The following is a 16743-nucleotide window of genomic DNA, read 5'->3' on the forward strand; positions in this document are numbered from 1 at the left end:
GCAGAGGCTTAACCCACTGAGCCACCCAGGCACCCCTCTTCTGGCAAACCTTAATGCCTATTGTTGCGTGACCCACAGCTCTTCTTTGGGCACCGTGCTTTGTTGTGCCTGCTCCTGGGCTGGATCTCCCTCCCAGCCCCTAACCTGCTGTGGTTTGGAATGTTTGTGCCAGATCCCATCTCATATTTTCTTTCCATTCTGTATTTCCACCACAGTCTGATCCTCACTCCAAAGTCTGGAGAAAACAAATGAATAGACGTGAAGCAGAGGTTCCTAGAACTTCAGATAGTGGGTCTGTGGCCAAAGATACTGGGCACTAGAATGGGACCTCTTCATGGACTGGAGTATTCGACGTATTTCCTAAAACCCAGAAACCTGAAGTGATTGAGACAAGTGGATCTGTGTGTTGAGGGATGGTAGCAGTGGAGATCCTGGGTCTTGTCTTTTCTTTCTTTCTTTTTTTTTTTAAACACAGACTCCTGGAAAATTTCTAGACATCTGTCATTGAAAGATAAGCTAAGTTTCCTTGTCATAGATACAGTGACGAGCTGCATAAGCTTTCCTCAGTTCCAGAAAACCAAGTGTCCCATGACCACACCTGTAATTTGGAAGATGCGTGCAGAACCCTCCACAAGGATGAGCTTGGCATGCTCCATCCAGTGAGGAAAATCCATTCGTGCCACAATAACCGGAGGAGTCATCCCCTGTCTAGCAAGGCAAAACTCTGCGAAGAATGTGTGAATACTATGAAACGTATCAGGTGCATGCGAAATTACACCTTAAGTAACACAAATTAAAAATCCAATATAAGAAATAAATATTATGGAGACTATTAAAGTGCTGTGCCCATTCCCATTCCATTTTCTCATCAGAAATAGCCATTGATCTGAAATTGGGGATTATCACTTAATTTTTGTGCACTAGTATTTACTTCCATGTATGTGGTGATGTGTATGTTTGTATGAATATTATTATTTGGCATTTCTCAATCTTGAGCAGTTCTACTCTATGTGTATTTTTCTATGAATTTTTTCTCAATATGATTATGAGGCTTATTCATACTGTTCTAATTCTGGGATCTGCAGACTATGGCCCACAGGCCAAATCCAGCTGGTGCTCTGTCTTTATATACTCCTTGAACTAAGAATGGTTTTTGTATTGATAAAGGAGTAAATAATAAACAAAATCAAAGCAGCAGACACGACAGAGACCATCTGTGGCCAACAAAGCCTACAATATGTATTATCTGGCCCTTCACAGGAAAGGTCTGACAATTTTTGTTCTTTAGCTTTGTCTGGGTTATTCTTATATTCTTCTAAAATACATTTTAAAAATTAGACTGCCAAATTTCATGAAAAACCTTTTCAGGATTCTGAATGAAATTATTTTGAATTTATAGATTGTTTTGAAGGGAACCGATGCACTTATGATATTGTTCCTTTCCATCTGTATTAGTTGTCTATTGCTACTATACAAATTCTCTCAAAGTCAGCAGCTTGAGACAACACACATTTATTATCTTATTATTATTTTTTTAAGGTCCAACTCCAGTACGCATCTCACTGGACTAAAATCAAGGTGGTTTGGGGCTGCGTTCTTTTCCAAAGGCTCTAGTGGACACTGTTTCTGTGTCTTTCCTAGTTTCTAGAGGCTGCCTGCATTTCTGGGCTCCTAGCCCCTTCCACCTCCAGCATCCATGACTTCACTCCATCCTCTGCTTTGGCCATCATGTCTTCTTCTCTGACTGTGTGGCTGGCTCTTTTGCCTCCCTCTTCTACTTCTACTTCTGAAGACTCTCGTGATAACCATTGGGCCCACCCAGATAATGTAGGGAAACCTTCCCATCTCAGGGGAATCATCTCAGAGCAACCATAATTTCATCTGGAAACTTCATTCCCGTTTGCTATAAAATTTCTCATATTCGCGGGTTCCGGAGATTGGAACATGGACATCTGTGGGGCTTTCGTCTACCTACCACAGGCCCATCTAGTGAGTTTTTTTCTCTCAGCAATTATGTTTCTAAGTTTTACAACTTGCATTTTGTTCTTTGTATATTCTGTCCTGTGCTGAGACTGTCTCTTTTTCCATTTGCTTCACGAGTGACTGCGGTTGCTGCTTGGAACATTTTTATGAGAGCTGCTTTAAAATTCTTGTTAGATAATTCCAACATTCATGTCATCTTGGTGTTGGCATCTGTTGATTTTCTTTTCTCATTTGAGTTGAGATTTTCCTAGTTCTTTGTATGACAAAATTTTTGGACTGTATCCTGTACATTTTAAGTATAATGTTATGACACTCTGGGTCTTATTTAGATCTTTAATTTTAGATGATAGTTAGCAGGTTTAGGTTTAGAACATACATCCTGGCCCACTTTCTGTGGTTTGTGGTTCCAATACAAATTTAGTTTTTCAAAACCTTGTGTTGCTCTTCAGGGATGCTACACTGGGCTGTAACCTGGAGACCAATCCACAACCTGGGTAGTAGTCCTCACCAGAGTTGAAATCTCAAATCATTTGGTGTGTTGATTCAGATTGGTTCCACACATTGGCCTCAGAAGAATTTTCCCAGGACCTCATATTCAGATTTCTCTTCTTTCTGTAATAGCCACCCCCTCTCCTCTTCCAAACCTCTGCTAGATGTTTGTTGAATGCAAGGCAGGAATGTTTGGCAGGTCTCCATCCGACAGTCTCAGGGTGTGGTGAGGGGTGGTGTTGGGAGCAGTGAGGGAATAATAACCAGTGTTCATGTTAGCTCAGGGTAGTTATGATGGATAGAGTTTTATAATTCTCTTCATAAAAGTTTCATGTATCTTGTTAGAATTATTTATTGGCACCTTATATTGTTTGGTGCTCCCCATCCACTTCCAAACGTTTTTAAAAAGTAAATTTGAATTTTGAGGTAAGTTGGAGCATAAAATTTTGAGGAAATTTGGAGGGTGTGGCACAAAATTTTCATATAAATAAGGTAATAGTGATGGTTCTTCCTTAAGGGATTACTTGATTGGATCAATACATTGAGACTGGATCATTATTGAGCTGTTGTCCTTTCAGATCAGTCAGGAATTTTCATAATAATTTGAAGGCATTTTGAACTGATAAAGAATACTTTTTCTTTCTTTCTTTCTTTTTTTTTTTTTAAAGTAGGCAGAGAGGCAGACAGAGAGAGAGGAGGAAGCAGGTTCCCTGCTGAGCAGAGAGCCCGATGCGGGGCTCGATCCCAGGACCCTGGGACCACGACCTGAGCTGAAAGCAGAGGCTTTAACCCACTGAGCCACCCAGGTACCCCCTGATAAAGAATTCTTAAAGCAGCTCTTCTTTTGCTCAGTCTGAGGGAAAGAACTGGGGGGAAATAACTTTGAAGGTTGCAGATATTTTTCTGAAAATTGAAAGGGAGAACAGTAGAATTGAAAAAAAGAAAAAGAGAAGAGAACAAAGTCTAAATGATATGGCTGGTAGATGTCTAGGAAGACCCTTTAGATTATTTGGTAACAAGACAACCTATGTAGATAAGAACTAGGATGCCAGCCACTTTTTAGAGAAGGGAAAGACTAATTGACTGGATACATAGGGCTTTCTTTGTGCAAGCTTTGCCAATAAGTATGGAAAGATTGTCTGTGTTGGAATATATATAAGTGGTGCCATTAGCTTGGAATTTCTATTGTATGTATTGGAGGACATAAAAGCACAACTTATATTTTCTTGAAACATTTATAGGAAAAGGTGGAACAAATAAGATGATGATGTAGCAGTTTGGGATAGGTGTTGGAAGGCATGCTGAAAGCAAGAGAAAGTTAAAAATGACTTGGAGGTATTTTGTGTTTTTAGTCAAGGCATTTTGGTAGATGATGGTGCCATTAACTGAAACAAGAAAAAAATTGAGGAAGAACAGAATTGTGAAGAGAAAAATGAAGTGTTTGGTTTTGGATATGTAAAATTTGAGATGTCTATTATACGTCCAGTAGTGGTGTATGTAGTTGGATATATCGGATTGGAATTTGGACAAGTCTTTGCTGGAGTTTTAACTTTGGGACTCCTCAGCAAACAGATGGTGTTTGAAGCCATAAGAATGTGTGATATTATTCGAGGGAAGAAGGTAGACAGAAAAAGAAGGACTCTGACCAAGTCCTAGGACACTCCAACATTTTAAAGTTGGACAGAAGAAGCTGGGAAGAAAACAGAGACTTGTTACGTCATCCAGTCAAAAAGAGGGAAGTGTTTTAAGGAGGAAGAAATGGTCAACTGTTTCAGTTGCTGCTAAAAATAAAAAGGAGTTGGATTCACATTTTGGCAGTTATGTTGAACCTTGAAGATAGTTATAGCTGTGGAGATAATGTTCTTATTGGATTGTGTTAAAGAGAGAATGTTGTGGATATTCAACTTTGGAGAGTTGATTGATGTAACAAACGCACACATTCATGAATAGACCAAAGGACAAACCCAACTTAATAAATTTTCAAAACTTGTCTGCACAAGAAAAGGAATAGAAGATTCTGGAACAGAATGGAGACCTGCAGTATGACTTGGCTCCTACTCACCCTACTGATCTGGAGTCCCATTCATGAGTCAAAAAATTCCTGAGACATTTCACTAAATACTCTTGGTTTTGGAAAAGAGTGAAGAGGAAGATTATTCCCCTCCCCTTTTTTAATCTTCTGATGGGAAGTTTTGAAAAAATACAGAAAAAAATCAACAGAGCTGACAATCCTTGGATTATCAATCCAATCCTTGGAAGGGAAAGCTCCAAGTTCACACTTAATTGGGGGATAGGTTTGAAATCTGGGGATATCTCCTTAATGAAAAGCATTATATCCTTTTTCTGTTGTCCTCATAAGCTAGAGTGAATCAAGATACAGAACTGTCAATAATCTCAGAAGATAAAATGGAGCCCAGGAAATCTGACAGTCTGCACACAGCCCAAGCTGAGCTTCCCTTCTCTCTTTCATACTGCTCCACACCAGTTGCTATTTTCTCAGACCACAAAAAGTGGATAAAACATGAAATATCCAGGCTAGAGCCAAGATTTAGAAGAGAAAACATGATCCACACCAAAACATGCACTTAAATGTTCATAGCAGCATTATTATAATGGCCTCCCAAAGTGGAAACATTCTAATGTTGTATACAATGGGATATTATTGGGCATAAATAAGTGAAATGAAGTACTGATACATGCTACAATGTGGATGAACCTTGAAAACATTATGCTAAATGGAAGAAGCTAGCCACAAAAGACCTCATATTATATGGTCCCATTTATATGAAATGGAATCCATTATTATGTTCAGAATAGGCAAATTTATAGACACAGAAAGTACATTATTTGTTGCCTAGGGCTGGGAGCAGATTGAAGGAAAATGGGAGAATGACTGTTAGATTGGTATGGGTTCCATTTTGGTAATGTAGAAATGTTCTAAAATAGATTGTGGTAACATTGCACAAGTCTATAAATATACAAAGAACTTTGAATAGTGCACTTTAAATGGTTAATGTTATGGTATGTAAATTATATCTCAACAAAGATTTTTATATATATATATTATGTATATATATTCAAAATATAGTATTTATTTATTTGAGAGAGAGAGAGAGAGAGAGAGCATGAGCATGGGGAGGGGCAGGGGGAGAGAGAGAAGCAGACACCTCGCTGAACCCCAATGAAGGGCTAGATCTCAGGACCCTGGGATCATGACCTGAGCCAAAGGCAGACGCTTAACTCACTGAGCCACCCAGGTGCCCCTCAATAAAGCTTTTATACAGTAAAATAAAGAAAGCAAGAGTGAGAGTGAGAACATAGTCTTAGAGAAGGCACAGAGAAAAACCCTCTACAATTATTCACAATATGTAAGAATTATTAAAATGTCTGGGCAGAGTTAGCTAACATAAACAAGGTAAAACACACACACACACACACACACACACACACACACACACACGAAGCATAGCAACAGTGAAAAAGTACTACAGGAGAAAAGAAAAGGGAAAATAACGAATGGAGCATAAGGAAAAAAGAATAACTCAGGTAATTCCTCAATATTGCTTCATATAATGCTGAACTGAATAAGAATAGTAAGTTAATAAGACAGAGAAAAAAGAAAAAATTATGAAACAACAGAATGAGATCAAAAAGTATATTGCCGATCTCATTCTATTGTTTCATAATTTTGTAAAAAGTTGGGGTGACAAACAATATCCTTATAGAACTAATTAAAAAAATCGTAAACCTTAGTAAGGAATAAAATAGACATTACTGACAGCTGAATTTCAAGTCCATAATCTCTCCCTAAGCTGAATTCCGAAATTCAAAAAACTAAGAAAAGTTAGAGGATTTTTTGTTAACCAACATGGTAGCATGATCTGTTCTGAACAGCTGTGAGGTAATTTATAATCTTTGCTTATCCCACCTAATTTGAATATTAATATTTATACTTTTCATTGAAAAAACATTAAAAAGATGATTTATAAGGGGGAGAGAATGAATTTGGCCTCATACATCACCACAGCAATGCCCAATGACAGCAAATGTTGGAGTAATTTCTAAAAAGTTCTGAGGAGAAGAAAATATGGTCCAAGAACACTACATCCAGCTAACTATCAGATGAGTGAAAAAGCAACAGACAACATTCTCAAATATGAATTAAATCAGGGAATATAACACTCATGAGTCCTTCTTAAAGCATACTGGTTGACAATCCAAAAAATTAGTAGTTTAGGCTGGACAAAACTCAAGAATGGAGAAGTTAGATTCAAAGGAATGATGGTGAGCAGGGAATCTGTTTCGAATTATCCCTTTAAGTTATTTATAGAACATTTCAAAGGCAATATTTAATTAATATTTCTTTTATCCCCTGAACATAGATGGACATTGGAATACCTTGATTCCAATGTCATGCTCCCATCTTCCATACCATTGTTTTCTAGTATTTCCATTTTACTTCTGAAAGCATTCCTTCTGAAATAATCATTCATTTTCTTTTACAGTCAATGCTTAAAGGTTTTGACAAAATGTCTTTCAATGTCTTTGCTCATCACTTCTTCTTGTATCCCATTAACTGAATTTCCTCCTTCCTTAAATATATCTTTCTGTAGTTGTTTCAGTGAGGGAGATAAATTTTCAGTTTTCTTTTGTTTGAAAATATCTGTATTTTGCCTTCACTCTGGGTAATAATTTCACTGAGTGCAAAATTCTCAGCCAATAGTCCTGTTCCTTTAGCACTTTGAAGGTATTATTTCATTATCATCTGGTCTCTGTTTATGCTCTTGAGAAGGCAGCTTTCAGATTTATTGTTCATTTGTAGGTAATTTAACGTTTTTCTCTCTAGTTACTTTAAGGTCTTCTTCACGATGATGTTCCTGGATGTTGAATTTTCTTTCCCTTTCTCTTCCCTTCCTTTTTTTTTTTTTTTTTGTTCTTTCTTTTCTCTCCTCTTTTCTTCCTTTATCTTTTTCACATGTATTTTGCTTCTGTCTTTCTCATATATTCTTCCAGATGAACGTTAGAATATCTAGCATTTCAAAAAGTCATAATGAGAAGTCAAATTTTGATTGGAATTTTGTGTAACATATTAATTAATTTGGAACTATTTGGAACTTTGATATTAATATTCCCATTTAGAAACATGCTATTTCTTTCCATTTAAAAATGTCTCTCTATAAATGTTTGGTCATTTATCAAATCATCTTGCATAATTTGTATTAAATAAATTTATAAGTTTGCTATGTTTTTATTTCTATTTTGAATGGATCATTTCTTTTTTAAACAAAACCCACATTTTCTGTTGGTTATTGCTGCATTAAAGAAGTCTATGGATTTAAAAAAAAATTTTCTGTCAAGATATGTCAGTTTGTACACAGTATCTAGAGAAGTAGCATAAAGGTCAAAACTCAAAAGGGGATGCAAAGAGCAGAAATTTTTAAACAAACTACAGCAAGGGGCACATGGGTGGCTCAGTCAATCAAAGGTATGAATTCAGATGAGGTCATGATCCCAGAGTCTTGGAATTGTGCCCCATGTAGGACTTTCCTGCTCAGCAGGGGTCTGCTTTTGCCTCTCCTTCCTGCTCGAGCTCTCTCTCTCTAACGTAAATAGATTTTTAAAAAATGCAGCAAGATCAGTTTTTTTTTTTTTAAGACTTTATTTTTTAAAGAACACTTTTAGGTTTCCACAAAATTGAGAGAAACGTAGAAAGACTGAAATCTGTTCTTTTTAAAAAAGGAAATCTGTTTTTAAGAACAAGTATTCTATAATTTATTAGACAAAAATCCAATGGCTTAAAAGTGCATTTATTTTCAAATAGGGAATTAAAACTAATAATTGAATACAACTGAGGAAAACTTGTTAATACATTTAATTTTCCTGTTAAAGATTAGCTATATACATTGCAGAAAGTTCTTATAAAAGCTGAATCAAACTTAAGTGGGGAAATGAATACACAGAAAGACTGTATAAGAATTAGTAGAGTTTGAGTGATATCTATCAAACGACACTTAAAGATACGAAGAAATTCCAATTCAGAAAAGTAGAAATAATTTTAGAGACATGAGGGAATATGCCCACATTTTTTCCTAGTGTGTATTTTAAAATAGACCCTAGAAATCATAGAGTCAAAATTAATATCCGAGGATAAAGTAAAAGAAATGATCAATTTATAATTCAGAAATCTCTGAAAGAGCTTAAGTGGCTGCTGACTTTGTAAAAACAAATCATGTCAGACAATTTAATCCTCTTTCATGGCATAATTATGGTCTACAAAGATAAAAAGCATTTGTAAAACATAATCTATTTTAACTTCAAGAAATGTTTTTATTCTGTTGCATATGTCATGTTAGTTATAAGCTAAGAGAGTATGATGTTGTGTACAATTCTCAATGGCTAGTTATCATCAACTTATTCCCGACTGGGAACTCATTTTAACAGGTGGTTGCAAGAATTCATGGTGGAGATCTCTGGATTCAATAATTTGGTTGAAAACCTAAACAAAAGATTTGAGATATTAAATCTATGAATATTATGAAGCTAAATACTAGTATTATTATCTGGGGCTGAACTTCAGAACAATATTGAAATATTAGAAAGAAAAATTCCAAAAGATTGATCAATACTATTTGAGAAAACTATAAGATGTAGGAAATACCTTAGGAACATTCTGGGGATCAAGTAGTTGATGGTAAAAAAAAAAAGATGGAGTCAATGGGAGTATAAAATTATAAAAAAATTCCCATTGTATTTGTGGGGCACAAGTTGAGTTGGGGTATAAGTGTCAAGTTGATCGTAGATCAAAATGTGATTGTAGGGGCCCCTGGTTGGCTCAGTTGGTAGAGCATGTAACTCGATCTTGGGTTGTGAGTTCAAGTCTCACAATGAGTGTGGAGCTTATGAAAAAAAAGAAAAAGAAAATAAAATGTGGTAGTAATAAGAAGTATGCATTAAAAAAGAGTAAGAAAAAAAATGTGGAAGAAAGGAAAGAAAGAGATTAGCTGTATTGAAAAACATGGCACACAATATCTAAAAAATCACTTTTCTCCCCAATACTAGTCATGCATCTATGAGAACATTATGTCTTATTTTATTTTTTAAAAATATTATTATTTATTTATTTGATAGAGAGAGAGATCACAAGTAGGCAGAGCAGCAGGCAGAGAGAGGGGGAAGCAGGCTCCCCACTGAGCAGAGAGCCCCATGCAGGGCTTGACCCCAGGACCCTGAGATCATGACCTGGGCTGAAGGTAGAGGCTTAACACACTGAGCTACCCAGGCACCCCATTATGTCTCATTTTAGTCCACACATTTTAAAAGGATGTGAAGAAATGGAAATGGATTTGAAGAAGAGCAACAAGAACGATTGAAGATCTAGAATATATACCCTAGGCTGAAAGGTTAAGAATCTAGTGTTGTTTGGACTAGAAAAGAGAGATGTAAGAGATGATTTTATCACCTTCAAGATATAAAGGATTTTTGTGGAAGATAACCCCCATTGGTGATTTCTCAGGTCTACAGAGGATGAAAAGAAAGAACAAAGGAGCTTAAGTTTAAGCAGAAAAGAACAGGTTTGGCTAGGAAGCAGATGTCTCTGCCATGAGGGTGATGAAATTTGAAATGACTTCTAAAGGAGACTCTGAGCCAGGCAGCCATATCAGTCTCCATGTTGGATGCAACGTTGAGCGCAAAAACAAGTTTGAGAAAAATGATGTCTATCAGGGGTCAGCAAAGTACTTCCTGCAGGCCAAATCTGGGCCACCATCTGATTTTTGGATAGCCCATGGGCTAAGAATGACTTGAACATTTTTAAATCTTTAGGAACAAATCAAAAGAATGTTCCATGACAAAATTACATGAAGTATGATTTCAATGTCCATAAATAAAGTTTTATTGGCACACAGCCATGCCCATACCTTAACGTATTTATTGTTTGTGGCCACTTTGATGGTAGTAATAAGAGTAAATTAAAGCAGTAGAGTAGAGTAGTTGTGACTGAGATCATATGGTCCATGGAACCTAAAATAATTATTCTGTGGCCCTTTACAGGAAACGTTTCCTGACTGCTGACCTACATGATTGTAGCCACTTACATACCACATGGGATTTTTTCTCCAAGGTTTAGAAGCTTTCTTTGTTGTAGTAAAAATGGACCCCCATGGGGTCAGCTGAGGAATATAAGCGGCACATCCTTTGAAGCATCTTTGAGAGAGCTTTGGGTCCACAGAAGAACACACCAATGCTGCTGCTGCAGAAGGATAAGACAAGGAAAGAATGTGTTACACAGGAGCAAGGCTAGCCAGAAACCAAGACAGAGTCATAAATTAGTGAGGTGGTTGGAGTTGTGACTTGACTTATTTTTCTCTACTCACTTCCTTTTCCTTAGATTCTCTCTCCTACTCTCATTGTTATGCTCCCATACAGGTTCCCAGAATTTTGTTAGATCCTAAAACACACAGGCAGGTGGAGCCTAGGAGATCAGGGGTTGCAGGGCTGTGATGACTGGGGAGGGAGTTTCAATGACAGGTGATAGCACTTGGATTTCTGGTCCAGTGACCCTGATTCATGTCCTCCTGGATTGGTGACTAGAATGTGAGGTTCCTGCTCTGCTTTACTCATCACTATTCCAGGGGCTGGAATAGTGCTTGGCACACAGCAAAAACAAAACAAAACAAAACAAAAAACAAAAAAAAAAACCCCACATTTGTTGAAGGAATGAATAAATGGTTCCGTTGATTATTATCTGCACGATCTGGGGGAGGATCTTAATCTCCACCTGTGCAACAAGAGACTAATGACTCCATTATATGTTTTATTGGTGCAAAATGAGATAATGCACTCAAAAAGGTTTAAAAAGAGTTATTAATATCTTGTTCAGCCCTGCTTTTTTATAGATAATAAAATTTATACTAAAGTGATAGCAGCTTTGTTTATTTTTTCTGTTGGAATGCCTTTGGTTTTCAAAGAAGGCCAAAAAGAAGAATTGGAAAGAGAAAGACATCACTGAAAGTGGAGTCACGCGAAGCTGTCATCTCTAGTTAGAGGGTTTCAGAAAATTGTGTGGAAGAGGTATTGTTGCATATAGTGACTGTCTCCCGGTGGCTCAGACCCCCTGGGACCACAGCTGCCAGCTCTTGTATATACAAAAAGACACTGGTGCAAGGATGTATGTTGTCTCTGGAAGTCTGGTACAGCCAGTCTCTACAGGGACTTACGGACTCTACTTCCCTTGTCTTGCAATGTTCTATTCCTTATAACATTTTCCCAATCTCTGCCACAAGTGAGTGAGTTCCTCTGGTCTAGAGCATAAGCTCTCCTACTTTGTTGTGCATAAAATCACCTAGGCAGATTGTTAAAACCTAGATTCCCAGGCTTGAATCCAAGGAATGCATTTTTTAGCAAGGCCCCCAGACGATACTGAAGCACATGGTCCTATGAGCCATACTTTGAGAAACACCGTCTTGGAAAAATTTTTGGGACTCTAGGACTGGTCCATCCAGCATCTCTGCTCCTTGATAACTGGCTGTAGTTGGGAAGTTCTTCTATAGCCTCGTTCTTCTTAGCTTATATGTTAACATGGTTCTCTGCCATGTATCCAATCCACATTTTAATTATGTGTTCCAGGCCCATAATAACCATGGTAAAAATTGATGGTTCAATTATATTCCAAACTCTAGCTTCAAAGGAACTTATCAAGTAGACTCATTCGCAAATGACAATATATTTAAAATATATAAGTACTATTTTCGAAGCTATTATTCGCATGGCGAAATTTGAGAAAGTGCCTTTTTAGAAAGTATTTTCCACGAAAAAATATGAGTTTATGATTTAATGAAGCAACTTTAAGGTGTTTATAGAAATAGAAGATGCTGATTAAGAATGCGGTGGGTTTCACCACTCTGTTGCTGAGGAGTTTTGGGTACGTTTATTATCTCCTCAAAGCCCCCCATTTCCTTGTCTATGAAACGGGGTGCATTATAGGGCTCCTAGAATCTCTGACAGGATTTGCCAGGACATTGCAGGTACAGCCTTCTGTCCCGTGCTCGGTGCACGGCGAGCCTCAGTAGCAGCCCACACGCTGACCCACAGGATGTCTGTCTGCTCCACGGAGCTGAGCAGAAGCTGTGACGTGGGCTGTTAACACAACAATGATTACAGCCCCCTGGGACCAGCATCCCAGCACTGGGTTGTTGGAATTCTGAAGTGAAACATTTTGAGTGATAGATGGGTTGGGCAAAACCCTTCCCAGCGAAGAGCTGCAGCTTGGCTTTGTGTCTAAGGCCCAGAGGTATCCCTGCATCCGTGTTCAAAGATGCTCTTATGGGTGGTGATATTTTTCCATTCGCGTAGGTGTCACCAAAGAGATTGCCCACTGGCCCATTCCCAACAGGCTCGAGTTGCCCTTTCGTTTGCAGTCGTAGTGACTGTTGGCAGGTCCTGAGGATGCCTTTTGATGCTCTGCCTTTAAGACTCCATTTCAAAGGGTTCTGACTGCTAGCGGCCAGGTGAACCACTGGTGTCCCCAGCCGTTCACAGCAACCCTGCCTCTTTTGAAGTTGTGGCTACTCCGCTGCACAACGAAGTACACACTTTGCTGTATTCATGTAACTGTCATGATTATGCGGGCACCAAAAAGTCTCACAAAGGCCATTCATTTTCTACCTTCACTAGCACCTGTGCCTTCCTGTCCCCGCACAGGGCAGCCGATCGCTTGCCTTGCTTTCCCTCCTCGGCATTTGTGGTTTCAAGTGTGGAGATTTCTTGTCACGAATGCATACTGTGTGACTCACAGAGCCGAGAATCTGCACAGAATCGGTAAGGCACAGATGCGACAGCAATTTTTTTTTTTTCTTTTTATGAGGCAATGGACAAGTGCAACAGAACCCTAATGGGGTTGGTAGAGAAAAAAAATTCTTCTATAAAGTTTAATTACCCACGATTGCTTAGAATTAAAAAAAAGATTCCCTGTAAAAGAAGTATAAAAACACAAGGCATTATTCTCCGGTTTACAGCCTACAAGCTGCAGAGCTTGCACATGAATGAGGACTTGGATCTAGGACAACATTAACGGCTTCGATCAGTCTGGGCTGCTGACTTTGATGAGAAAAGGACAGATTTTACATGAAACCATGCAAAGAAGGTTTTAACATTAACAGTATTATTTTTAACTCTGATAAACAATAGAGAGAATCCTCTTATTCCCCTATTTATTTGCTAAGTAGCTATTGTGCTCTTTTCTGTGGGGTTGATGCGTTTTTTTTCAAAACGGTTCAGCGATGCTGTGCATGAAAGGCATCCAAAATGTCACCCACCAGGAGATTTCCGCTCAGCAGATATATGGGAGAGGGGCGTGCCCGGGAGTAATCCCACCATCTTGCTGGATTCCCAGGTTCTGCTGCCTTGAGCCCTTCTCTCTTTAAATTGTATGTTTGTTTTTATGTGTTGGCTTTTATGCTTGGTAAGTTATAACCCTGTAGGGGCAGACCCTAAACCCCATTTAAAAAAAAATCAAATTACTTTATACCCTGAGTGCATTCTGCAAATAAAATCGATAAAGAGAAGCTTCCCATGAATTTATGGAGGCTTAGAAAGAAGACAAGGAGGGCTACGAACTTCGTATCAGACAGTGGACACTACTTTTGGTTAATCTTTCCTAGAGAATGTTTTTCATTAGAAATTCCTCCAAATGATTCATTGTATAATTATATTTTGTATAACACCTTCTTCTCACAACCACAGATGATAATTGAGTTGGCCAGCTTTTTTTTTTTTTTTTTTTTTTTTTTAACCCATCTCCCAGTTGATTTGTAGCAGTTTGCTCTGTGACTTTTCTCTGCATCCTAATTACTCAGTGGTTCCTTAGGAGCTACAAACATTTCTAACAGTGCTTCCTCACCACTGAGAATTAACTTGCTATTCCCACCAACTCCATTTTCTTTGGGAAGATTTAGGAATCTGATCCCAGCTTCCATATCCATCTCATGGTCCCTTCACTTGCTGATGCTGCCCACTGTGCTTAGATTCATGGGGCACAAAGTTCCTGCCTTTCAAGATGGTCATGGTCCAATAGAAAATGAAACAAGAGAGAAAGAGAAGTAGGTGACTTGAAGCATTGGATGCCAGGGAATGGTAGGGCCATTTTTCTGCTCATCTTCTCTCCATCCTCTCTCAGATAAAACATATTTCTTCATGCAGAAATATGCTAATACAGTTGCCATATCTAATAATTTTCTAGGTAAAACCATCAAAGACACTTAGCAAAATAATGACAAATCCACTTGTGCTCACCAATCTCCCTAATCTTTGCTACCACAATTAGAATAAAGCCAGTAATTTTCACGGAATCTTCACCTGACTCTAAATGGAGAGCTGGATGTCCTCTGGTGGAAAGGCACTATTGAAATATGCTGACCATATCCCAGTCATAAGTTAATGATGGCTTTATTTTTCTCCCAAAGTTATAATTTATCATGTGTGGGGTTTCCACTTGGGTATGTCTCTTTTGGTATTCTGAACGCTTCCCTCTTGTAACGAATGTTAAGACTATCCTATTAGATAGAGGCCCTGTGTGCTATCATCAGAATGTGAATTTGTCAAAAATATCATTTAAAAACATTTGCACATATGCATGTACAAATGAGAATTGGAGAGTGTGCACACAAGCAAATGTGGTTCCAGATGGACACATTTACTCGATTTAGTATAAAGGTATTTTTACATTTCTGAAAACAATGGGTGGTCTAAAATACATTCCTGCAATATGGAATAGAATTTCCCAATCATATGGTAAGTCGGCACCTTTCTTCATCATTGGGTTGGATTAAACAGTTCTAACAAATGGTGGTACTCTTCTGAAGTCTTTAGTCGTTCTTTCGAGATAAGAGAAACACTTCTACCCACGTTGTGAAGAAATGGCCAACTCTTCAAAGTTTTTATGGTTATTAATTACATAAAGTTTTAGATATACACAGCATAAGGAAGTTATTAGCACATAAGTCAAGAGTGGCAAATTATAAATACGTGGTGAAACATAAGATCAAAGACCGAAGTCCTATGGAAAATCATTTTACTCAACTAATTAAGAACAATCGATCCACAGATTCAGTCAGTTGAGTATATGCACAATGTGTGTCTATCCAAAGAGTAGCTCGATGTGACAAAGGTACATATTTTTTTCATTCTGTGTACCTTCTTGGAAATGATCCCTGATTTTCTGATTATCTTGTGAAAGTTTGCGAACAGGTTGAGACTCCTTACAAAAAATGAAATACAGCTTCCGTTTTTGGGAAGGATACACATTTCTATAGATTAGGAAGACATGACTCTCAGTGCCTGTAATTAACCTATCATATTTTAGTTGGGAGAATGGTTTTCATTGTTTTGTGTTTGAAGTACTTTTCTGGGCTTGTCCAACATAAGCAACGTACAGCGAATGTCACATGCCTGTGATTTTGGGCCAATCAAAGGCTTACTTTCTATATATTCACTCACTAGTCAGTGATCTTCTTTTAAAACTAGAGCTGTGTTTTGTAATATAGCTGATAAATTACAAAAATTAATTGCAAAATAAAAACAATAGAGTACACTTTCCCATTTTTCTACTTTCAGTCTTTGATCTCTTTTTAATTTTTTCCTCCCCTTTCTTATTTGTATTCATTTTGATGCCCATCAATTTGTTTCTCTATTACTGTTATTTTTGCAATTTTCTGGTTCCTTTGGAGCTTGCACTGTTCTCTTTGATCTGCTTCCCTTCAAGCTTTATTTTTGGTGCTATTTTTCATGTTCTGTAAAAAAAATATTTTTGCCCCTCTTCCCTTTATTCTTTTAACTCCTTCTTCTTAGAACAAGAACAAACTCCAGCTTTGAGTGAACAGGTAAATGTTTTTAAAAGAGTAAGCCCTAAGAATCCTTGGCTTCGTGCTGATGAATAGAAATGGTTGAGAGCGTACTTCAAAGGCCCTCAAGAACAAAGAACCTTTTCTGAGGCCACTAACAAATCCACCAATTCTTTCGGACCCATCTTTGCCAAAAGATATGAGCTAATGACAGGAAAGACCTATCTTGTAAGAATAGCCAAGTAGGCTTGGGAACAAACATATCCTTGACATAATTAAGGAAAAACATACTGTTTATCTCTTTAATAACCATCTTGAGGAAAATTAATGTTACTTTGTCCTTTGTGCGGAACAATAATTGGATTGTGTGTTTCATTTATATCTGGACAAAGGCCAGGATATTGAAATACTTCTCAAAATTAGATTTTCTTGTTTA

At 37.7% G+C, this 16743-nt stretch overlaps 1 protein-coding gene across 1 annotated transcript in view; it reads right to left on the reverse strand.

Annotated features, from left to right (window-relative positions):
* Positions 1–10593: 10593 nt before the first annotated feature.
* NOX3 (NADPH oxidase 3) overlaps positions 10594–16743 on the reverse strand; it is a 56425-nt gene continuing 50275 nt past the window's right edge. The window contains exon 13 of the mRNA XM_059399290.1: positions 10594–10720. Within this exon, the coding sequence (XP_059255273.1) occupies positions 10594–10720 (127 nt within the window). The remainder of the gene's footprint in view (positions 10721–16743) is intronic.

The sequence above is a fragment of the Mustela nigripes genome, chromosome 5, assembly GCF_022355385.1.
Source record: "Mustela nigripes isolate SB6536 chromosome 5, MUSNIG.SB6536, whole genome shotgun sequence".
Classification (NCBI taxonomy): Eukaryota; Metazoa; Chordata; class Mammalia; order Carnivora; family Mustelidae; genus Mustela; species Mustela nigripes.